Source organism: Sceloporus occidentalis, unplaced genomic scaffold (assembly GCF_023333645.1).
Source record: "Sceloporus occidentalis isolate IW3139 unplaced genomic scaffold, rSceOcc1.0.p SCAF_4, whole genome shotgun sequence".
NCBI lineage: Eukaryota > Metazoa > Chordata > Lepidosauria > Squamata > Phrynosomatidae > Sceloporus > Sceloporus occidentalis.
In genome coordinates this window covers 134,530,274-134,555,391 of record NW_028316984.1, presented here as the reverse complement: position 1 = coordinate 134,555,391, position 25,118 = coordinate 134,530,274, and the positions used below count along the sequence as shown (strand labels likewise).

The 25,118-nt window shown below is 40.9% G+C and overlaps 2 protein-coding genes across 9 annotated transcripts in view; one reads left to right on the top strand and one right to left on the bottom strand.

Moving 5' to 3' along the window:
- The window catches only part of CKAP5 (cytoskeleton associated protein 5), a 105,492-nt gene extending 103,329 nt beyond the window's left edge, over positions 1 to 2,163 (top strand). For 6 of the 8 annotated variants that reach the window (XM_089521568.1, XM_089521563.1, XM_089521564.1 and 3 more), the window contains one exon: positions 75 to 2,163. In XM_089521568.1, coding sequence (XP_089377694.1) covers positions 75 to 323 — 249 coding nt within the window. In that variant the 3' untranslated portion in view covers positions 324 to 2,163. The remainder of the gene's footprint in view (positions 1 to 74) is intronic. The other 2 variants (XM_089521570.1, XM_089521569.1) reach the window with 2 other exon arrangements.
- Positions 2,164 to 3,106: 943 nt separating this feature from the next.
- The window catches only part of F2 (coagulation factor II, thrombin), a 31,542-nt gene continuing 9,530 nt past the window's right edge, over positions 3,107 to 25,118 (bottom strand). Inside the window, exons 4-14 of the mRNA XM_089521572.1 lie at positions 22,311 to 22,361; positions 20,745 to 20,850; positions 18,167 to 18,303; positions 17,022 to 17,330; positions 16,130 to 16,243; positions 15,102 to 15,228; positions 13,593 to 13,760; positions 11,431 to 11,604; positions 10,036 to 10,214; positions 4,129 to 4,199; positions 3,107 to 3,378 (exon numbers count right to left, since the gene is read on the bottom strand). Coding sequence (XP_089377698.1) covers positions 3,235 to 3,378; positions 4,129 to 4,199; positions 10,036 to 10,214; positions 11,431 to 11,604; positions 13,593 to 13,760; positions 15,102 to 15,228; positions 16,130 to 16,243; positions 17,022 to 17,330; positions 18,167 to 18,303; positions 20,745 to 20,850; positions 22,311 to 22,361 — 1,580 coding nt within the window. The 3' untranslated portion in view covers positions 3,107 to 3,234. The remainder of the gene's footprint in view (positions 3,379 to 4,128; positions 4,200 to 10,035; positions 10,215 to 11,430; positions 11,605 to 13,592; positions 13,761 to 15,101; positions 15,229 to 16,129; positions 16,244 to 17,021; positions 17,331 to 18,166; positions 18,304 to 20,744; positions 20,851 to 22,310; positions 22,362 to 25,118) is intronic.

The following is a 25,118-nucleotide window of genomic DNA, read 5'->3' as shown; positions in this document are numbered from 1 at the left end:
GATGGCAGAAAACACTGGTAGCCAATAACTTCTGTGCATAAGTAAGTGGTTTTCAACATTGTCTCCATCTGCAGCAGGAAGACAGAGCCCCACTGACCTCCCAGCTGTCCAAACCATCACTCCCTACAGTTGCATCCTCCACAGATATGCTCCACAGTAAGCTTTCTCAGCTCCGTGAATCACGGGAACAGTACCAGCACATTGATCTGGACTCCAATCAGACCCACTCGTCTGGCATTGGAACCACCACATCCTCCTCTACAGCATCCAATATTGATGACTTGAAAAAAAGACTGGAGAGAATAAAAAGCAGTCGCAAGTGAAATTGCGTGAGACAGTGTGGCTGTTGCAGAGCTGGCCATCTTTAGTTTACTAAACTAGAAGTCTTCATAGCTAAGTGGCCTCGTGTAGGCCTTATGTATACAAACTGGTTTCTGTGTATAATACAGCAGATCTTGGAGGGGCATCCAAGTCATTGTGGCACAAGTCTTTGTACATACTTTGCTTCTTTGTGAGCATTTATTTCTTTACTGTAGAAGGCTGTCTGTGTATTAGTTTTAGTGTACAGAGCTGTAAACAACCGTCCTCCTTCTCAGTCCAGTTTCTTATAACTTTATTTGTTCAGTTGTCTTATCTATTTTTAGCTCCCTTAACTCTTAGGAACTTTTCAGTGCATTCATTTTTAATTTTGTAAATTCCTTCATATAATCCTTGAACTGTTTCTGTACGAACGCATGGCATGAAGTAACTAATTTAAGTGTTTTTTGTAAATAAAGTTTGCATTAACTCTCTGTGGGAGCAATAGTAACTGTTGAAGGCAAATCTCCATTCATGTCGCAGGTTGCTAGTGACCCAGCATTTCCACATGTCACTGAGCTGTTGTCAAAATCTTATAGGGGAGTAATTTTCATTGGGAGTACGTAGAGAAGCCGAGATACTAGAAATGCATACATGCTCCAGGTGAAGGAAGCTTCTGATATCTGCCAGTCATTTTGTTCCTGTTACCATGGTTTCAGAATAGTTTGGGCAGAGGCAGAACACTTTAGTCTTTACAGACAATACCTTCTGAAGCCTTTCTTCATGGTATCTAGTTAGCCAGCAAGTGGTATGTAACATTAATATTCCTTTTGAGGAATTAATTTCAATAATTGTTTTTGAGTACTGAAACTTTAACAAGGTGGGTAACCAAAATCCCACATTCAGGACAAGTTGGGCTGCTTCTTATGATTTTTTTCACCTTCATGTCATTAATATACATGCTGGAATCCAAAATATATAGGTTTGTACTAAATGTGTGATTAGCAATTGCTGGTGGCTGAGAATATTCACATGGGATTCTACTTCCAGATGTTTGTGCACTGAAGTGGATCAAATATTGCCACAGTCAAAGGACATCTGTCCAGGTGATTATGGGGAATTGTCTGAGTGACAATACTGGTTTTTTGGATATGGGCTATGCATTTGTGTGCCGCTTGGTGTGATTCCTAAACCTAACTGCAGCATACATAGTTTCTGTAGCATCTTCTAGGACAGTGATGGTGAACCTTTTAGAGACCAAATGCCCAATCTCAAAGGCATTCCCACATTGGGTGTTACCCAGTGCTGGGGGCAGGGCTTCCTCAGAGACAGCTGAAAGCCTGGGAGGGCAGGGGAGAAGAGGAGGAACAAGTACGCTCCTGTTCCTCCACTTCCCCACCCTCCAGGGCCTTTAGCTGGCTCTGGAGAGGCAACTAATGGCATGGGGAGGGTGGGGGGGGGGGAGGATAAGCCCTCAGAAATGGCTTCACGTGCCATAGGTTCACCATCAGGGCTCTAGGATAGTACTTTCTGCTTCTCCCTCCTTAGATGTTTTGAAATAAGTGCTGTTGCCACTGCATAATCACTACATTGGTATAATGCACTGAACTGTAAATTAATGGCTGTCAGAATTACTATTTACAGATGTATGGCATGACTGAGATTTGGAACTGCAGCGAAGCTTTTGTCTAAAAAGAAACCTTCCTCCCCACCCCCAGCCTGATCTATGGCTATAGTTTTCATAAAGATTTTCCATTACAATGTTGGTTTCAGAAATGCCCTATTTAAGCCACTTTTAGCTTAACATAGAGCCAATGGAAATGTTTCTACCATAAGTTTGAATAAATGTTACATTTTACTATTTAATTTTTCTGTAGTTCCTAAATCTTGGTGATTATAGCTGGGGAAGGTACTCCAGAAGAAACAGAACTTTCTTTGCCAGTGGCTGGGAGGCCAAGTACAGAGAATGTTTATTAATAAGCAAAGGACATAACTTAATCAACAGTCATAAGATTTGACCGGTTTCCCCCTGTGTGTCTTATAGAGCTTCGCTCACTCAGGTGAGGAATGTTTGCTGCTATAGGAAAGGCTCAGTTAACAACTATGGATGTAGTGGGATATCATTTTGCTTGCAGAAATGCTACTGTGACTTTTAAAATATCAACTGAATAAAATTACGTCCCTTTAAATATTCCTGTTTATCATTAATGCAGTCTGTCACTTAGTGTGAAATTGGCAGTACTGCCTGGCCTGCATTTTTCCCCTCCTGAAGTGAGTGAAGAGCAGAACCAATCATCTTCCAAAATACAAGAAAAATTATCTTTGCAAATTTGAACTATGATAATTAAGCTGGGGCTTGCCCAGCAATGCATATTCTGCTGCAAGTCTGTCTCCTGTAGCTGGCTCCCACACCTCACTGACACTGATGTGCAGAAGCACTAATCACGTAGTTATTTCTTACATTAGTTCTACATCTTGCATCACTGGCATGGAAAGTGATTGCCACCTCCATATTTTATGTGTGTAAATGAGCACCGACAGTTGAAGGGATTTTTTTCTAGCCACCAGATCAGAAAGAATTTGTAAGCTAGCCCGTGGTTTGCTACTGTAAATGCCAAAGAATGATTATAGTTTTACTATAATGAGGAGAATTGTTCATGCTGACATTCATTTCTCCATGTCCCTGTGTCGTTAGAAGAAAAGGATACTGTAACCCTGGTTTCATTACAGATATATCGTATTCTGGGGCCTCAAACAGGTAAATTCTAAGTTTATCTCCTGCAGTTGATACCAGAGAGGAGAATAGGAACTTAGTCCAGAATTTTTATTGGGGTTTGTGGTCAGTTACCATTTCCTTTTATAAGCTTTTAGTTACTGTAATGGTTAATCTATAGAATATCTATGAACGAAGGTGCCAGTGCTGAAGTTAGTATCCTTTTAAAGCCCATGTCTCTCTGTAGTCTTTTGCAACCATTTCCTCAAGCGGAATACATGGGTGTAGAATCCATATTTGCCATCACGATCGCAGCCTTCTCCCCATGAGACAATACCCACTTGATACCATCGCTCAAGCGTTGGATGCTGAAAGAATAGGAGTGGGGATGAGAACAAAAATACCGAGAAGAGAGTCAGCACCTGGCAAAAGTTGTATGTCATATAAACACGGGATAAACAGTAGCAGCGCTGTGTTGACCACAGGGCCGTTAAAATAGATCCAGAGGTGGCATTGGCTGTAGAATAGAGTCTTCTGAGACCATGTGTTTCTTAAAAGAAACTTGTGGAAGACGCCTATTTGAACCTCAGAAACAAGTAGAATTGCCGAATAATATCAGTGCTTTCCTGTCCATACAACTATTCCACTAGCAGCTTGTATTATGAAAAACAAAAGTCCATGCAAGTAACCTTAATTTTCATGAAATGTTACAGAATTCATATCTTAACTCCACAGTTTTTTTAAAGCAAGGAGAACAAACCCATGATCAGAGTTGGTGAATGCTTTCATTAAAAGCCCCAACACTGAATCTAAAGACAGGTTGTACTTAAATTAATAACATAGAACCAACTGTTTTACAAGCTTGATTCTATGTGATCAGTAGTAGGTTCCCTGAACACAGGCCTAACATATACTAAATCTCTGTGTAAGATTTTGAGGTAATGCCTTTAATCCAGTAATGATCTCAAGAGGTCATAAAAGCAAGTAATGACCATTTCATAGGTGAAGGACACATTAGTTCAGCCTCCAGCTCAATGCAGAACTGGTAATGCACGATGTTACTGCTACCCTTTAATTTTTTTGTGTGTATATTGCACTGCTCTGACCATTACACATACCTTCATGACAAAAGGACCCCCACTGTCGCCCTCACAGGCGTCTCCCCTCTTGGAATCCTCAGGACTGTACCCTAAAAAGAGCAAAGGAATTTGAAGCTGTAGCTGACTAGAGAGAGGTTCAGTCTGTCTTGTGTTTTCTTTAGTTGATTCTAGCTTTTGATAACCTGATATCAACAATTTAATCATGCTTATCCTTTCACACCCACAAAGCAGCAAAGGCCTCCCCCCCAAAGAAAACTTACAACTTCATATCCTTCATACAGTTGGTGTGGCTTGGTGTACAAGTTCTTGTTTGTTTTTTAACTTTATCTTTGCTAAGTCTCTCAAGAGACATCTATTTTTCCAGTGGCATTTGGTATTTGTAAGATTTCATTTCTTTAGTCAGTCAGGATGCTGTGTTATACATATGTACGTTTTGCAAACAGTTTATACGTTTACAGTAGGAATCAGCAGAGGAAGATAATATAAGTTTGCTACAGAAAGCACAGCACATCCCTTGCGATCCAGCTTAGCAGGCTATTAGAGTTCCTTCCTCAAATCTGCTTATCATTGCACATTAATTTTTTTCACATATATCTTTCCTTAGCATGCTTTGTTTTGTGGTTGGTATTTAGAGAGAAAATGAGGGCTAAATTTACTAGTCTGATTGTAGAGGCACCTATCACTTTGAAAATCCCATTGTTTGGGGAAAATAGGTTAACTTTTGGAATATAGTAATACCCCCATGTCCACAGATCTAATATCTGTGGTTTCACTTATCCACATCTGAAAAAAATATGTTCTCTAGGCATTTCTAGGCCCTCAAATGCAATTCTGTGGCCAATGTCCAGCCCAAGCGTACTATAGAATTGTTCTGGAAGATCTAGAAATGTCTAGAGAAGCATTCTCTTTAGGCATTTATTATTATTATTATTATTATTATTATTATTATTATTTATATAGCGCTGTAGATTTACACAGCACTGCACATACAAACAATGAAACAAATAAAAATGAAACCTGCCAATGGTGTACATTCTACAAAATACATATAAACAATAGATAATACAGTGCGCCCTTAACTTTATGTGGGGGATCCGTTCCGGACTCCCCTGCGTAAAGCAAATACCACCTATGCTCGAGCCCCAGTTAAATGAATGGAGCTCATGCACGCGGCTGTGCAGCACCCCATTCATCCCTATGGGATGTGCTGCCCCTTCTCCCCACGCGGCTTTCAGCGTATGCTGAAAGCTGCATAAAGTGTGCCTGCAGTATGATGCAGGTACACTGTACAAGATAGAATTAGATAAAGATAAGCAGACAACAATTTAAAAAGATCAAATATCAAATCAATATCAGATAACAATTTCTAGCTCCTCCAGTGTGATTTTATGGCATGCTTGGTCTGGTAGTCATTGACAATACGGTTCCCTATTGTTTGCACTTTCAGGTAGCCATGGAAGGTCTTAGAACATACAGGGAGTCGTACTATACTATTTACCTTAATGTCATGTCTGATGCTTTATTAACTAAATGTGAGAGCCATCTCCCTCTCTAAAAGGTTACTTGGGTCCTTCACTGTTATTCTCTAATATTGATAATTTTGATAGGAAATATAATCAGATTAAAATTGTTTCTCTTTAAATATTTTTTGTATGTTTTTAAATTGGATTTACAACATTAACAGCCATTTACATAGCTTCTGCCTCATATTAAATACTCTTCTAATTTTAAAAAAAATGTGCCAAAATGTCCTGAATTGATGGTGGGCCTTGATTAATTGTTGTCTAAAACGTGAGATATAAATGGATTCCGAGAACTATTTGGATTCTTAGGATCATGAGCTATAATTCTGTGAGGGGGGGACTTCTGGCAAGGGATGGGTTGCATCTCACCCCAGTTGGCAGAAATGTTTTTGCCAGTAGTCACAAAAATTGGATTAGCAAGGTTTAAACTGAATTATGTGGGGGAGGGAAACAATATTTTGGAAGGCAGGAGTACATCAAAGGCTGGAGATAATAGTCAAACTGTTATAGAGGGAACAAGGCAAATAGGGCAAGGACCCAACAGTGGAAGGGAAAAACTTTACACAGGCAGCTAGAGAGGAGGAGCCATGGTCTTCGATGTCTCTACACTAATGCACAGAGCATGGAAAATAAACAAGATGAACTTGAACTCCTAGCATAACAAAGCAAATATGATATAATAGGCCTCACTGAAACCTGGTGGGATGAGTCTCATGACTGGAATGTAGTAATAGAGGGGTATAACCTTTTTAAGAGAAATAGGCCTAAAAGAAAAGGAGGAAAAATAGCATTATATGTCAGGGATGTTTACACCAGTGAAGAGATCCTGGACATCAATACTGGAACCCAGGTGGAGAGCATCTGGATAAAAATTAAAGGGGAGGGAAACAACAGGGACATTATTGTGGAAGTCTACTATAGACCCTCAAGTCAGATGGAGGAATTGGATGATGCCTTTCTGGAACAGATGACCACACGCTCAGGAGAGATGTAGTAGTGATGGGTGCTTCAACTATCCTGATATTTGCTGGAAGTCAAACTCAGCCAAACCCTCAAGGTCTAGCAAATTCCTCACTTGCCTTGGAGACAACTTCATTGTCCAAAAGGTGGAAGTGGCAACAAGGGGGTCAGCTATTTTAGATCTGATCCTAACCAACAAGGATGACTTGGTTAATGGAGTGCAAGTGGTGGGATCCTTCGGTGGGAGCGACCATGTTCTTCTGAAGTTTGTTATACAGAGGAAAGCAGAAGCCAGGCATAGTCAGACATACATTCTAGACTTTAGAAAAGCAGGTTTCAGTAAATTTGGGAAATACTGGGGATGACCCTATGGTCAAGAATTAGTAAAAGAAGGGCATTCAGGATGGATGGGAGTTTCTCAAAAGGGAGATACTAAAGGCATAATTTCAAACAGTTGATGAGGAGGGGAAATGGGAGGTATATCAAGAAACCAGAATGGATGACTAAAGAATTTTCAGCAGAGCTAAGTTTTAAACGGAACATGTATAACAAATGGGGAAATCAAGGAGAAATTCAAAGGAACAGCTAGGTAAAGGTAAAGTCAGAAAAGCAAAAGTGCAGGATGAGCTCAGGCTTGCTAGAGAGGTGAAGAACAATTAACGGGACTTTTTTGGTTATGTCAGTAGCAAAAACAAGAAGGAGGAAATGGTAGGACCACTGTGTGGAGACAATGGTGAAATGTTAACAGGGGACAGTGAAAAAGTAAAACTACTCAATACCTTCTTTGCCTCAGTCTTCCAAGAAAAGGAAAAGCATGGTCAACCTGAGGAAGATGGAGCAGAGGACACAACAGGGGAAATGCAGTACAGAATAAGTAAAGACGTAGTACAGGAGTACCTTGCTAATCTAAATGAAATTAAGTCTCCAAGACCAGATTAACTATATCCAAGGATATTAAAAGAACTGGCAAATATAATGTCAGAGCCATTGACAATAATCTTTTGAGAACTCATGGAAAACAAGAGTAATCCCAACAGACTGGAGGAGGGCAAACGTCCCCATCTTCATAAAGGGGTTAAAAAGAATCCCAACAATTATCATCCAGTTAGTATGACATCAATACCAGGAAAGATTCTAGAGCAGATCATTAAAAAGAGATTCTGTGAACATTTAGAAGGCAATGCCATAATCACAAAAAGTCAAGATGGGTTTCAGAGAAACAAGTCATGCCAGACAAATCTAATCTCTTTTTTTAATATAAAATTACCAACTCGGTAGATGAAGGGAATGCTGTGGATATCGTATATCTTGATTTCAGTAAGGCTTTTGACAAGGTTCCCCCATGACATTCTTGCAAACAAGCTAGTGAAATGTGGGCTAGACAATGCAATTGTTGGGTGGATTTGTAATTGGCTGACTGGCCAAACTCAAAGGGTATTCAGCAATGGCTCCCTTTAATCCTAGAGAGAAGTTACTAGTGGGATGCCACAGCGTTCTGTCCTGAGCCCAGTGCTATTCCACATCTTTATCAGTGACTTAGATAAAAGAATATGTGGCATGTTTATCAAATTTGCAGATCACACCAAATTAGGAGGAAGGACAGGACCAAATTTCAAAATGATCTTAATAGATTGGGCCAAAGCTAACAAAATGAATTTCAACACAGAAATGTAAGGTACTGCACTTGGCGGGGGGGGGGGGGATTAAATGCACAGATATAGGATGGGGGATACCTGGCTGAATGAAACTACATGTGAAAGAGATCTAGGAGTCCTAGTAGACCACAAGTTGAACATGAGTCAGTGTGATGCCGCAGCTAAAAAGGGCAATTCTAGGCTGCATCAATAGAAGTATAGTATCTAGATCAAGGGAAGTAATAGTGCCACTCTATTTTGCTTTGGTCAGGCCTCACCTGAAATACTGTCCAGTTCTAGGCACCACAATTTAAAAAGGATGTAAAAAGGATGTTGAGAAACTGGAGCGTTTCTCAAAGGAGGGCAACTAAAATGGTGAAGTGTCTGGAAACCATGTCTTATGAGGAGAGGCTTAGGGAGCTAGGTATGTTAAGCCTGGAGAAGAGATGTTTAAGAGGTAATATGATAGCCCTGTTTAAATATTTGAAGGGATGTCATATTGAGGAGGGAGCTAGCTTGTTTTCTGCTGCTCCAGAGAACAGGACTCAGAACAATGGACGCAAGCTCCAGGAAAAGAGATTCCACCTCAACATTAGGAAGAACTTCCTGACAGAAAGGGCTGTTCGACCGTGGAACAAACTCCCTCGGAGTGTAGTGGAGTTTGGAGGTCTTTAAACAGAGGCTGGATGGCCATCTGTCAGGGGTGCTTTGATTGTGAGTTCCTGCATGGCAGGGGGTTGGACTGGATGGCCCTTGTGGTATCTTCCAACTCTGATTCTATGATTCCCACAAAGTTATTTCTGTTTCTGTTGTAACTGGAGGCAGGCAGATGATATACAGGGCAAAGGTGGGAACCTCTTCTGCCTGGTTTTGGCTTGAAATTTATTTGTTTTACCATGTGTGTCTGCCTATACTGGTAGGCTGTAAGGACACGTCCATTCAAACAAGTATTGCAAAGTAGTCTTGACCTTCAGCTTGCCTTTTGTTTTTTCTTAGCTGTCCACATTAGTGCCAGAAATCTAGACTGATTTATTTTCCCCGCCCCATTCTCCTCAACTCATGCTAGAAGCTTCTAGAATCTCGACAGAGGTAATTTTGTTCTGACCATGGTGCTGGCTTAGCTCAGGTTCTCACTTGGCTGGTATCATTCCTTGAATTAGAAGATACCTCTTATTAAGACGTTGTCTTCTCATTGACTCCAACAACAGAATAATACTTCCAATGTAAGCATGAGGCAGCCACCTCAAGTGGCAAAAGTTGGGGGGAGAGGAGCAGTAACAGCAGCATGGTGATGGATGTTATCCAACTGCCAGTGCCAAAAGTTAAGATTTTGTTTTGTTGAAGCTAATGTCTTGTTTTTGTTTTTTATATGGAGTAGGATTGGCATCCTGTTGTCCTTTTTCAGGGAGAAAAGGTGTCTTGGGACAGCCCTGAGACACCTACCTCTCTTCTGTCCTTTGAAAGGATTCTAAATGATGGATTCATTTGCACTAGGTTGGACACGTATCACATTCTTCAGACTGAAGATCACAGATCCTTCCTAGACAAGGTACGTGTACAATGGTGCATAAACACAGCGGAATGGTGCCAGCTGCAGAGTTTCTTGGACAAAGTCATTCCACCTCTCCCTCAGTGAGTGGAGTAGTTGTCCATCCATTATAGAAATCAGACTGGCTTAATTCTTTTTCCATTCAGTATGTGGCTTGACTTACTCCTCTGAAAGTATTAACTTTGCTATTTCAGTAATCCAGTTGCCTGCAGTTTCATCATCTTCTACTATTGAATGTTTGGGAAAAGGTTAAACTTACCCGCACAAAACATGTTGTCTGTGACTTTGATTTTGGTAGAGGCCTTACAGGTTTCCCGACCCACGATGGGCAGGTTCACTTGTTGTAACACATTGGGAAGAACTGAAGGGTTAGTTGTCCATGTCTCAAATAGGTTTCCCCAGCCAGTCACGCGTCCTTTGTATCCAGCTAGCAACAGGCTGCAGAACAAAAACTTTACATGAAAACCAGATTAAGAACACCACAGAACAATGTTGAACATGGGCAGGCTAAACATCTAACTTGCCTTCTGATAAACCACTGAAATTAATCTAATATTTATATTCAATCTGCACTATACATTCTTATGACACCATTTCCAGTGGTATCTCCCCTGTGCTCTGAATTGTCTGGCAGAGAATATGCTGCAATAGGAAGGATGGCGTGGCCTTGTTGGTAATCATCTGTAGAGAAGAAGAAAGACACGGTGGATGCCACAATAAAGAGAGCAAGCTGTAGGAAATAGCAAATCTCTTGCTCACTGCAAACGTCATGCCAATTCTGATCTCACCCAGACTTTGTTGTTAATCTGCCTTTAAGTCTTGTGGCTGTGACTAAGATTGTTATGCTGACTGTCCCTGGATCTCAAGAGAAGTTACTTTTCTGTTGCTAATGGGAACTGATTTTTTATTACCAGTCTTTTATTGCTCTTTGTCTCTAATCTTGACATGGCCAATAAGAGAGTGGCCTCTGCCTCCATTGAAATCTCTCAATACCATCTTAACTGGCTGCATCTCAGACAGAACGTAGGCCTGTGATTAGCATCAGGACCATTTTTCTCCTTGATTTTTAACATCTTGTTGAAGAAGCCAGTGAAGCTTTGGATTTGACCAAAAAAGGCATCACTGCTTGTGGATTTTGTATTTTGCTGTTTTTTGTATTTCAGCTACCCCAAATATTTTTATATAGAGATGTTTCAATATATTGTGCAAGCTGCCTTGGATCCCAACTCTGGAACAAAGGCAATTTAAAACTAAGTTAAGTGGGCTAAATAGGACTTATTCATAAAATTAAGTTTATCATCAAACTCATACCGGTAGTTCACTGAAGTGTAGCAATTCTTGCATGAAACTGCATTCTTTTCCTTCCCATTGTTTCCCCATTATGTTTTCTAGTTAGAAACCAACTAAAGAGTCTATTATGAGAGCTCCAACTTGATACAACTCAAATCCTGTTACTGAAAAGGGAATTCCTCTGTTGATACCAGATCTTTCCTAAAGTTGCCACTACTCTTGCATTTATCAGCAGCAGGACTTAGGAAACTGGTGGTGTGGGAGCTCTTACAACGTTGTTTCTGCTTGAAACAATATCACGATGGTTCCTCTCGTAAAGATTACTTAACAGGGCACATTGTTGGAAAAAAATCTATCTCCTTACCTTTGAACAATCTCCTTGGTGGGCAAACATACTGGCTGTATATAGTCACTGAAAGCAACTGGCTTCTTCAGGTGTAACAATGCGATGTCTCTGTCCAAATTCTCCTTCCAGTTGTATTTGGGATGGATGATGATTTTATCCAGCATGACAATTTTTTCCATGTTCCTTTCATATCTGAAAGGTTTCCAGAGAACAAAAGAATATTTATAATATTTAAAGGCTGTATCAGGATAAAACCTGTTCTGTTTACAAGTGTATTGAACCCTCAGTTAAACAAAGCCCCATCTCCAACCTCAACACAAAGGACTGTGGGAATACTATTGTAAAACCAGGAGTAAAAGTAATGGGGTAAGACACCCTGATAGAGGTGCCATTCGTAGCTAATGACAAAGTTACCAGGCAATTTCTTACAGAAGCTACAAGGATATTCAGGTGAACTGTTTTTGTGGGAACTAATTCTTGCATGACTGATTGCATTTTCAGATGTTCTGAAGAGTGGGCGGAATTTGAAAAGACAGGAGAAGCTTAGGATGATATAAGTGAGAAGAGAGAAGACAAGGTTGTCATTTTGGCATGAGAAGCCAGAGAAGGATATAGAAATACAGTGGGACCTCCCCATAGGCAGGCTTGCCTTCCACAACTTTGAGCTTATGTGGAAGGCAAGCCCCGGCAGAGGTAATGAGGCATGTACCCGCACCACACCGCAAGCATGTCCCCCATTATTTTCTATGGGGCTTGAGCATATGCTCTGTTCTCCATATGCGGGGAGGGGTGGAACAGATCCCCCGCAGATGGGGAGGGTGGACTGTAGGTGTAAAGAGCATCAGACTGTGAACCCCAACCTTTGTTTGTGGACATGCTGATTCCCTCTCCTAACCCACTCCCTAATTTTACTATTCTGAGCAGTAAAGGCTAAAATTGGCTTCTGCGTGAATGGTAAGGTGCCCAGCCACTCAGAGGTCTACTAAAGAGAAAGATTTTCAACCTCAAATCAAAATGGTTTGGAAGATAAAAACAGATAGTTTAAGTGAACAAGAGAATACCTTTTCAGACCTTGCTGCCCAGTGTCTGCAGCCCTGTGATCATGAGGCATGTTTATGTGTCCTGTTCAGGCTTAAAACATGAGAACAGGACTAGAAGGAATTGATTCATGGGCTCTGCAAGCTCTGAGAGAGAAAACCATTTGGAGCAACTACTACTCTGGAGATCTGAAGTTGGCCCATGGATTTGAGCATCCCTTGGATATTATGCTGTGCCTTCACCTGTATGTGGGGATCCAGAGAAGGGGCACCCCATACCCATTGACTTTTCCTGTAATGCCACATACACTTCATGCTCACAGTTGTCTTTCTTCTCTTCCAATTAAATTAAACAATTGGGCCACAACAGTGCGAAAACACCTGACTCTCACCATATTCCTTTCATTTTCCCAGAATGTTTATGGAACCTATGAGGACTCTGATAATGGATAGCTGTAGATCAGGGTTTTGTTTATAACAAAACCTGGCTGCCTGCTAAAAACTGTCCCCTCCTCAAAAAGAGAACAAGAATTGTGTATTTCTGTTTGAGATGGGTTGGTTGTGTTGGTAGATCCCCGGTACATCTGATCTGGTAAATATGGGAAGGAATACAAGGTGATTTGGGATGGAAAAGGCCCTCAGGGTGACTAAAGGATCACTAGGGAAAGTTAGAAAGTGAACTAGAGGGAGATGAGGGTAATCTGTCTGGGGGCTGGCAAACAGGGTGCCTGGGAGGGCTTGGGGCCACAGACTGTTAGAGATGGCTAGAGAGAGTTGCATGGGTTGGAAAGAGGTAACTTAAAGGATTGTGGGGTAGAAGGCTGTGAGATGGAACTGGAGAGGGCATGGGTAGGGACTGAGGTAAAAGGATGCATGTGTGCTTCTGTGGTGAGTGGTGGAATCTCTATTCATGTAATTTCAATCCATTGATTTAAAGTTTAGGCTCTGCAGCAGCAAACAAGCTGTTATCTCAAAGAGAGAGAGAGAGAGATTAGGGCTGGTTTAGCATGACATGTTTTGAAAAAACCATGATAGCCAATCACAGCATTCCTTTCTAAGTAAGCACAGACTGATTGGTTTATTATCTGTTCAAGAAGCTTTCCTTTAATTTGACTTAGAATCCCCCTGCCCCTGAGCTCTTACTTCTTTCTGTTGTGTTTGCCAATCCGTACAAGGAGATCATCCGTAGTGAAATTCTTATCCCAGGGTGGATAGAAGATACAATGAGCAGCTGTGAGGACCCAGCGATCACTTATGAGACTGGCACCACAGACCAACTCCTGTGGGCTTTTCTTGAATAGCATCACTTGCCTATAAGAAGGTCAGGGGGGAAAACCCTGGTGGTCAGCATCTTAGTAGAGATATCAAAAGCCAAAAGCCCAGACAGTACATAAGAGCCTAACACAGTCTTTACACGGCTTCTATTTGCAATGGCAAGCTAATTTGTGTGATTGCTCCACAAAAGAGGAATGAGGCAGAAGCAAGCACACATCTGAGGCACACCTTTGAAAAGGAAGGGAAATGACCAGTTCTCAAATGGCCATTCCCAGTCTCAGGAATTCCCTACCAAGGGATGCTAGCTTTCCTGTCTTTCCTGCTAGCTTCCTGCAAGCAAATACATTTTTTATTTAGGGAAGCTTTTGGCTGCTAACCTATCTTGCAGCAGTAGGGACTTTTAATGGGATAAGTGCTGCTTTTTTTTTTCTTTTAGCAGTGTGTTATTAAACTGTCTTTTAAAAAAAAAAAGGTTTTCAGTCATTTTACATAATCTTACTATTGTACTGGAAGCCATCTGAATTATATTCATAGGAGGAAGGTAAAATTGGAAAAAAGATAAAAATAAATTCACTCTGCAAGAAGTTCTTGGTATGGCAGCAGCATTCCAAAGACTGGCCAATGGCACTTATGAAGCCCCTAAATCATGGCTACTGAATTAAAACAGATGAGGGGACCAATTACCTTAAGTAGTCTGGTGTTGTCAGAAGACATGGCTATGCTCATCAGGTTTGTAGCACTTTGGCCAGAAACCAGGGGCTTTTTCACAATACACAGTTACTGCACTATGATTCCATTTTAACTGCCATGGCTATCTTTTATGGAGTCCTAGTATGTGTAGTTTGGTGAGGCCCTGGAGCTCCCTAAACTGCAGATCTCAGGATTCCACAGGATGTTGCCATGGCGGTTAAGATCTAATTTTATGGCTATGAGTGTGTAATGTAAAGTGGTTCTAGGCTTAGTTATCAAGGGCAAAGGAGCAAAGCTCTGTCACCCAGAACTTCCAGAACTCATATCTGAAGCTCAGTTATCTGGTCAGACACAGTGAGGACTGGCTTTCACAGATGGAGAGGGAGAGTTTTCAGAAGAGTAAATCAGGGGAGTAGACCCATCTGTGCATGCTATACGCCTTCAAATCATTTCCATCATGGGGTTTTCTTGGCAAGATTTGTTCAGAGGAGGTTTGCCATTGCCTTCCTGAGGCTGAGCATTTGACTTGTTCAAATTCACCCAGTGGGTTTCATGGCCAAGTGGGAATCGAACCCTTGTCTCCAGAGTCGTAGTCAAACACTCAAACCACCACACCATGCTTGCTCTGATCTAAATGCCCCCAATCAACAATAGATATGAATGAATCAAACTAGTGACAAAACATACCATGGAGCACTGCCTGCATCAGCATCTGAACCTTTCACAATTCGGCCTGCCAGATAGGATTCCAATAACTCGTGCTCAGAGTTATCAGGAGTCTTCTTTTTCTCAAAGAGGGGACGGACACCACAATCTGAAAACACAATCCCACAGTTATCTATGATGGTCCTGTTAACAAATATGGATCTATCACAATGAGAGCCTCCATTTTCTGCTAGGAAAATGTGTTCTTGAGATATTTTCATATTTTTACCATGCCTTGTATTCCAGCCTTAAGGTGAGAAATAAAGAAATAAATGACGGTGAAAATTTTCATTATTGCTTCTTTCACCAGGAGATGTCTAATCTGATACTGTCCCAGGTCTCTCATCTTAATGGAAATGTGGAAGAATGGGAACTGAGCTGCAGGACCTGAACAATTTATGCTAGATTTGTAGCATTATTTTCTGTGAGTTTTAAAGGGGGTTTGTTGTTATTCTGTGCCTTCAAGTAGTTTCTGACCTTAGATGACCTTAAGACAAACCTATCATGGGCTTTTCTTGGCAAGATTTGTTCAGAGGAGGTTGGCCATTGCCTTCTCCTGAGGCTGAGAGACTATGACTTGCCCAAGGTTGCAAAATAGGTTTCATGGCTGAGCAAGTAATTGAACCCTGGTCTCCAGAGTCATAGTCCGACACTCAAACCAATACACCATGCTTGCTCTCCTTTAAAGGGAACACATAAGTGTAAATTGCAGAGAGGAATAGATGATGTATGTTTGCAACACATTTACCTTTTCTCTCTGGTTACTTCCCCAGTTGGGAAATTATACATCTACTTCATTTCAACATGTCAGCAGAAATATGGGGTGGGTGAAAAAGCTGACAACCCTGGCCTGGGTAACAACTAGTGAAACCAGGCAAGCAAACCACCACCAGAGGTTTTGATTATTCAGCAATTCATTGGAGAGAAAAAAAGCTAAAGCTTTAGTATTAGCTTTTTGTTGTTGTTGTTGTTGTTATATCACATCCTCTGCCCTTGGTTCAGTTTCTCACCTGCTTCACCTTCACCAAAGGTCTTGGGGTCAAATAAGACTTGATGTTCTACAGCAGTTGTCCGACCTGCTCTTTGTTCTTCATCCACATCATCTGCATAATTCAGAACAGTGTCTAAAAGAAGAGAGGAGGTGGAAGTTCAGAAGAGGACAAGAAGGAGGAATTTGTTTTGCAGAAAAAATGAGGATGTAATTCTTGACATATTTTACCTGGAAAAGTTTTACTTAACCTAGCGTGGACTAATTTTTTATTAGATATCCACAGGACTATTAGTTACCTAATTATAATTTAGCCAGATCCTAGCCCTGGACGGACGGACTGACTGACTGACTGACTGACTGTCTGTCTGTCTGTCTGTCTGTCTGTCTGTCTGTCTATATAAAGCATATGACACAGAAATGCACTAAGTTGCTAAGGATCTTCTCAGCAGAATAAGATGAAAGTTGGTGGGTGGTCAGAGGGCTCCCTCATGTAGCCACAGAAAATTCTGCTAGAACTGATTTGTCTGCCATGTTTTGCAGATGGAAACCTAAAGGGAACATTCCTGGGTCATGGTGGGAAACCTATTGATCTCCAGGACTTAAAAACCCCTTTGAGACTGATTACCCATTGTTGAAATTTCCCCAGGTCTTGAAGAACATTTGCTCCTAATACTAGAAATCTTGCACAGACTATCCAAGTGGAAGTACTATTGCACTGGCTGTAGTCTTATGAGCGAAGAAACAAAATCAACTTTATCTTCATAATACCTCCAACCTCTGGCAAATACCAACATGCATATAAGACCTGTCCCTTACTCTTTCAGATCCCCAGTCTTCATTGTCATAAATTCCAGAGTCTTTTTTTTTTATGAAACAAAGTACAGGCCTGCCTCTCACAGGCTGCTCCTCACCACAGTAATCCAAGTCACAATATTCATGTGTCACATTAGGATTTGCCACGTAGCACCAGACACCTTCATCATCACCATCCGGATTGCGACAATAATTCTCTACCAAATTTACATTGGGCAAGAAGTCTCTTCTATGGCTAAGCTGTCTTGTTGCTTCGGAGGCCCACGGCAAGCACCGGGCCCCAGAGCGGGTGACTGAGAGAGACCCAGTGTACTGCAGCCCCTTGTCAGGTACACATGGTTGCTGCTGCTGTTTTTTCTTTGGTGGGCTCGTTCTTGGAGAAAATGGAACAGTGGTCCGGTTCTCACCTGAAAAGCAAGAGAACCATCACTATTAGGAAAGGGCTGCTGGTTATTCAAGAAAAAGCAGCAGGATGTAGCAATGCTGGGCAGCTGTATACACACATGCCCCCACTATGTTGCCTGGCACTGCCGCTACTGCCATGAGTCGCTCCCTTTGAGGTCACAACAAGACACCTAGCATTGATCACATGGCTAGGTGCCTCGTTGTGACCTTAGAGGTAGCAAATCAAGCCAACAGCAGCAGTACTGGGCAACACAGTGGAGTATGTGCATGTAGACAACTGCTCTAACACAGTGGAGTATGTGTGTATGCCTCAGGATTTCCTGCAAAATCTGGAGTAAAAGGTGAGTTATTTTAAACTGGTTTAAGAGCGGAATGGGCTGCCGATCTGGCCTCACATAGTGAAGACAATCTGTATGTGAACTGGGGATTTAGCCCTGCACCATGAAGATAGTTTGATGTGAGGACAGTGGGGCAGGGACAACCTCTTCATTTGGCCCATGTAGTGGTTTGAGCATTGGACTCCTGGAGAATAGGGTTTGAATCTTCACTTCGAATTCAAATAGGATTCAAATCCACACTTAGACATGAAACCCACAGGGTAACCCTTGGTAAGTCACACTCTTTCAGCCTCAGAGGATGTTAATGGCAAATCCCCTCTGAAGAAACTCACCAAGAAAACCCCAATGGGTCAAAAAAAATGTTGGGATTAACTTGAAGGCACACAACAACAACAGGCATACCCTAAGTTGGATGTAAAAGGGAAACTTGATGTATGCTCCTATAAATTAAGGCTGTGGCTTAATCAAAAGAAATATGAAGCTCCAGCACTGAGACTCACCACAGAGGGGGACCGCACACTCTTCTGCTCTCACTACTGGGTCGCGTGTATAGCACCAAGGCCCCAGGGGGTTGCTGTTTGGGTTCCTACAGTAGTTTTCAGTAAGGTTAGCCTGTGGATGGGTTGTCACATTGAACCTGAAAGAAGAAACCATGTAACAATAGAAGGCACAAGAAATAGAGGAAAACAGAAGTCTCTTACAATTGGATTTACTGTATAATAAGGGAGTTATGGATTTCTCAGGTTCAGGGAACACATTGCACTTGATCTTTTCTGTGACATGGAGAGAATATCCATAGAAAGAAAAGAGAGGAAGCTTATATATACTTGTGTGCTTTATTATATTTCTATCCTGTCTTTCCACTAATGAACTGCTGCTCAAGGCAGCTAAAACCCACATTATATATTAAAAAATACTAAAACATATGCCATATTTTGCTTGCATTCTTGCATAAGCACCTATTAATACACATATCAATCCTGTGTCCATAGTTCTTTCTGCATACATGTTAAAATGCTGTGATTGTCCATGGCTTCTCAGCATAAATGGACCACATATCTATATACATAAGCAAAATAAACTGACCGTGTATTTATACGCAAATTTCAGATTTCCCTCAATGTGATCTGGCTGATGGGGTGGACCAGCTGTCAGCACTCTTACCCTTTAACTCAGTGATTTTTTAAAAAAAATTCTGCCTCTAGGAAACCCTTTTTCACACCCACTGGTCTTTGAAAGAACCTCATCATCTGTCAGGAAACCTGCCACATTGCAAGGATGGGTTATTTGTTGACCTAGGATTTATGCTTCTTTTAACGTGATGTGCTAATCCTGGCTATTACACTCCCTTGCAGTTGTGCAATTCAGAGTAAAGGCTGGTTATGAAAGACAAGCTTTCATTGGAGCATTGGCAATACAAATCCTCTTGTGGAGATATCCCTTAAAGAAACTTTTTAAGGAACTCTATTGTTCTCTGAAAATTAATTAGATAGCCTTCCGTCAGATGATCAGTAGCACCTCTAAAGATAAAACATCTTCCTACTTCATTTATTTTTATTCAGATAAATTATTTAAGGACACAAAACGTGCACAAAGCAACCCATAGCTAACCACTGCCCCAAATTATGGTAAACTGTCAGAAATGACAGCTGATGCAAAAGGCAGGCCAGAATTCTTTATCAGCTACCTAGTTAAGTATACTTGATTGAACTTAACTGAGTAACCTCTCCTGGCCCAGCTCTCCCCACCCTGACAAAAACATCATTCACCCCTGTTCTCATTGCTGGCAGAAATGGACTTCATCCTCCCATGCAGCTGATGCCCAGAAAAGTGTTGTGTGTGTGTGTGTGTGTGTGTGTGTATACAATTATGGCAATAGTGTCACAATTGTGAATAAGTAGCAATTGTGAATACAAAACAGTTTTGTATTCATGACTATGACCTAGTCAAGATATCTTTTGGCAATGTAGATCAGTAGTATTCAATCTTTTTCAGGCTACTGCCCCCTTTTCTCTTGGGCAATAACCCTAGAGCCCCCAAACACCTATTTCTTGATTTTAGATCTACTGTTTGTGCAGCAGCCAGCTTGCCAGCAGCATCTACCTCAGATGTGCCAAGCTCATTACTGTCACCTCTTCTGCCTCAGCTTCTCATGTGGCTGTGGTCCAGACTTGCTCTTCTCTCTCATCAATGCTGGCCTTACCACAAAAAGAAGGCCAGCTGGCTGGATACTTGGTTGCTACTTCTAGGGTGTCAAGGTGCAAAGAGAAACCAGTTGAGCAGGCAAAGACACGTGTAGACAAGAGGCTTCTTAGCTGCTGCTTGACCAGCTACTTGATTGCTGTTCCTGTTGCATCTGGGCCCCCTTGGACCACCAACCGGGGAGTGACCGAGAAGCTTCTCACTTGTGCCAGTCTTGCAGCAAACACTGACATAGGCAAGAAGATTCTCAGCTGCTACTCGACTGGCTGCTCCATTGCTGCTCCCTTTGCACTTAATCACTTTGGCAGCAGCAACTAAGTAGCGACCAAGAAGCCTCTAGCCCATGCTGGTCTTGTGGAAAAGACAGGTGCAGGTAAGAGGCTTCTTGGTCACTGCTCCCTTTGCACCCTGGAACCAGCAACTGGGCAGCTGGCTGAGAAGTAACTAAGTCCCCTCTTACCCGTGCCAGCATCAGTAAAGACCATCACGGGTGAGAAGTTTCTTGATCTCTGCTTGACCAGCTACTTGATTGCTGCTCCCAAGATGTTCGGGTGCAAAGGGAGAGGCTTCTCCACTGCAAGGAAGTGGAGGGGGCATGAGAGGGCTTTCTTGGTGATACCTCCATGGTTAAGAATATTCCCCTCTCCAGAGAAGTTAGACAGAGCCTTTCTTTGCTGTCTTTTAAGCAGGCATTTAAGATGGTGTAATTCCATCAAATATTGAGTTCATTTTACTTTGTTAACTATAGGCATTAATTATCTAATGTTGACTTTGAATCCCCTTTTAATACTTTTTTTCAAAACTGTAAAACTGCCTGGGGAGATTTTCCAGGGTTAAAAGGTTGTATAAAACAATTTTCTGAATAGATAAACTTACTCTGGCCTGTGAGGAAATTTGCTGGACCAGTATTGGCATTCAATTCCTGACTTGGTGACAGAAATAGTTCCCCTGTAATTCTGCCCTATATCTCGGACACAGTCACCTGTTAAAATTCAAAATGCAAAAACAAACAAAAAACAGAGTGATTTCCATGGCATGTTTATAGAAGACTTCCCATTTCACATTTGGTTTTAGACAGATCTATATAGAGTTTGTTCACATAAACTTCTATTGCATTATTATTTGAATCTACATTTCAAACAGCACAGCTGCATGTGTGAACTGTCTTTATTGAAACACATTGTGTGGGTGTTTAATTGTGCTTTAAGTTATATAAAAGTGACATGTAATGTGAGATGCAAAAAACAACAACCCCATCATGTGCACAAGTAGCCATGAACTAATACATACATGAAACAACCACACAAAAGCTTTTGTTAAATACATCAGTACAGATATATAACATTTCTTTTAAATATTTTTCTTGTGCCTCAGCTGGCAAAGCCTCTAAAGCAGATTACATAAAACCAATGCAAGGATAAAAATAAATATATTTGTTCACAAAAAAATATTCTTAACATATATATGCATAATAGAAAAGCACTAATTCACAACCAGACCAAAGGAGGGTGTTTTAAAAAAATGTCCAGCACAGAAGACATACATCAGAAAATCAAAGGAAAACAATGTGTGCTTCTGGTGCTTAGAAATGACAACATCATTGTTCTGGCATTACATGCGAAAGGCCCCAATGCCTACTATCTACAGGTAGGTCTTGCTCTTAATTCCTGCCATCTCCAGGTAAGTCTGAGAAAAGATTCCTGCTAGAAAACCCTCAAAACAATAATAGTGAAGCAGTACTGATCTAGCTAATATTCTGAATTAGACTAAGGCAGCTTCTGATGACACCAAGTGGTATTGTTACCTTTTCCCTATTTCTGGGTCCTCAGGGTCTAAAAGGAGAAGCCAGGCCAGATCCACACAAGAGTTGGGAATAGCTAAGACACCCCATAAACACAGAAGGAATGTATTATAGGCTGTATTATAGTCATGTCACACATTACAAGACACAAACTTGTAATAGATTCCTTCTGTGTTTCTTAAGGCACATGCCTGCAGCAAAAAAGAAACCAGATCAAAATAGCAACAATTCCATCTCCAGCTTGTTGCTGCATGCACAAAGCTTTCATATCAACTGTATTGTTCAAAACCTGAGTTTACTAGGCTCACAAGTTACAGAGTATTATTAGCATGTACACCATATCAGCATCTGCTAAACATCTGAAGTGTCCATTATTCTGATGAGGTTTTAGAGAAGAGTCCTTCTTCTCACTGGCAGTGCCCAATCTATGCTTCTACAAAGAAGAAGAAGAAGAAATTGCTTCCACCTTCTTGGAAAGAGGAGCAGCCCTTTTACTGGGAAACATTCTGGCCTTGTTCATGGAATTATACAGAGAGCCTAAACACCATTCTCTTCCATGCAGCCTTCCATGTTTTCCCATTACTTCTTCCTTATGTAATTCTTATCACTCACCACTGCCAAGACAGCTGGATTCTCCTTACCTTTTAAGCACTCATCCAGAATTGTTCTGGGCTTCCTTTGAGAGCTGCAGACTGGCAAATGAAATAGAAGAGAATGTGTTTGTTATTTATTTCATTAAAATATTTGTAATCCAGTCTATATCGCCAGATTCCCGGGGAAGGTAGAGTCAATAAAATCTTGTTAAAACAACCTCATATAGTTTGAACACATTAAAAACAATTTTAAAACAATTTAGCAAACTGACTGTGACAGGACCTTCTTAAAGACCTAGGTTGCTTTCACATTCCGAGCTCAGAAGATCCCCCTGCTTTTACCCTTTTAATACTATCCCGAAGTATACAAGGGCTAGGATCCCAAGTGTCTCCATAAACCACTTTCAATATTTTAGGTAATGTGTACATTCTTCTTTGCAGTTTATATTCATCACTCCAGTCAGAGTTAAACACTGTGAAATGAGCAGGAACTTTTATTGAGAAACATGCAGAAATAAAGTATCTTATGTGAGTTAATTTCATGTTTGTTTGGTTATATCAAAATCAAACACTTTGGCAGGCTTTTAAGCAGTCTTGATCCTACTCCCTCTCTCTTAGTAGAACCACCAACCAGACCCTGACTAGACAAGGCCAGACCAAGTGACACAACTGAACTCTGTTTTGTGCATTGCCTGGCCACCAGCTATCACTGCACCCCAAAAACAGCCAGCTTCTAAAGCCAGTTTGTCACACCGATGCCCCCTAAAACCTCAGACAGGACCTTCAGAGTGAGGATTCGTGCCCAGCATGCAAGGGTCCCAATTCACATGCTGAGAGAGAGATTTTTTTATGGCACCTTATTAAATCTTAGTACACAACCAACACAAACCATGAAGGGCTTCTAACTGAATTAGTACCCAACCACAAAAACACAAACACACAGATGTATAATACAATTAAACTATGTATGGCTATTTATATACATATGTGGTAAAGAATCTTACAAGACAAATTTGGTTCATATGCATCAACAAGTAACTAAAGTACAAAAAATACCCATTTTGTATTATGAACAGAAATTAAAGTAATATACAAGAGGGGGAAACTTCCCAATTGTTGAAAAACAATAATGATTAAACAACAGTTCAGAGTTGTAAGAATTGTTGGCAAGCAGTACTAAATACTGGCTGAGAGCTGCAGCAGGACAGACTATCCCTGGGTGGCTTTCTTCTCCATTTCACCAAAAGATAAGCTTCTCCAACAACATAATTAGCTTGCAAAGAGATCTTGTAGCACTTTTGAAGTGAAATAAAAGATAAGAAGTTGGTAGCATTTGCTTTTGTAGACTTTAGCCTACTTCCTCATCTGAGGAAGTAGGCTGAAGTCTACAAAAGCTCATGCTGCCAACTTCTTTCTTTCAGTAAGTCTCAAAGGTGCTACAAGATCCCTTTGCATACTGATTTTTCAGACTAACACCTTTGAATTCTATATAATTAGCTATGTGATAAACAAGATAAGGCTAGTACCAAACAAACATTAGAATGAACAAACAATTAAAATCAGACAGCAACGTTTGAAGCAGTAATTTTGATGCATTTAGCTTGCTGACATAGGATTCTGACAAACAAGACGGCATGCTGCCAAGTGACCTTCATCCAACTAACTATTGACAAAACTGAATGTAAAACACCTGTAGACACAGAGGCACTGGCAGATAACAATTCCTAGCATAGAAGGTAATTTAATATTAATTTGCCACAAAATGTATTTATAGTGGCCACAAAGCATTATATCACAGAAGTGTAGCAATCTACAAGAAACAAGCCAAAACCAATCTACCCTTTAAACCACGAGGAGCCACAGTGTTGAGACTGTATATCCAAAAACTTTCTCATTTGAGAAGTGCCACTGAGATATCCTGGCAAGCCTCAGTATTAACTACTTGGATCACCCAAAATTTACATGGGTTAGAACGATATCCAGCCTGAAAAATACGTTCCTATAATGAAGAGTCTCTTGCTTCCTCTCTTAGGTGGCTCCTATGCTCTGACAGTCTGTGTTTGAAAGATCTCAGTGTTTTGCCAATGTATAGTTTCTGGCATGGACAAATAACATTTTTAGAATTACAACTGGAAATGAAATGTAAGGGTATTTGCTTTCCTGAGAATAAATACTGGTAGTTTTTCCCCTATACTTCAGTTACTTCTTGATACATATTGAACCAAATATGTCTTGTAAGTTTCTTTACCACATGTGTATATAAATAGCCATACATAGTTTAATTGTATTATACACCTGTATGTGTATGTTTTTGTGATTTGGTACTTCATTAAATCTTGCAAGATTGAGTATACACTGCTCAGTAGCAAATCATGTGCGACACACTGACTCTCAAATTCCCTTGTCTGCACAACCATTGAAGGTGCATGAGCCATCTCCAGTTTTCACTCTGGAAGTCATATTCTGCTCCCTTACCTTTGAGGGCAACCCATTGTTACCAATATTAATTTGCTTGAAAATAAAAGTGAAAGTGTTTTTCTTACAACTTCAAAAGGTATAAACACAGGACAAGATGGATTTGGAAGATGTTTTGGTCTTCCCTGACCTCCACTTTGAAATCGATTGTTCATCCAACCTTACCAGTTAGAAAACGTAGGAAATCTATAGGCTCCAGACAATGGGTCTTGTGGTCCTCGAGGTTTGATTATGCTGCAGTCCCCATCATCCCTTGCCAGCATAGCTGGTGGTGAGGGATAATGGGAGTTGCAGTTCAACATCATTTGGAAAGCCAAGAATTGTCCACTCTTGACCTAGAGAAGACTGTCATAATGGCTAATCTTCTGCTGCAACAGTTTA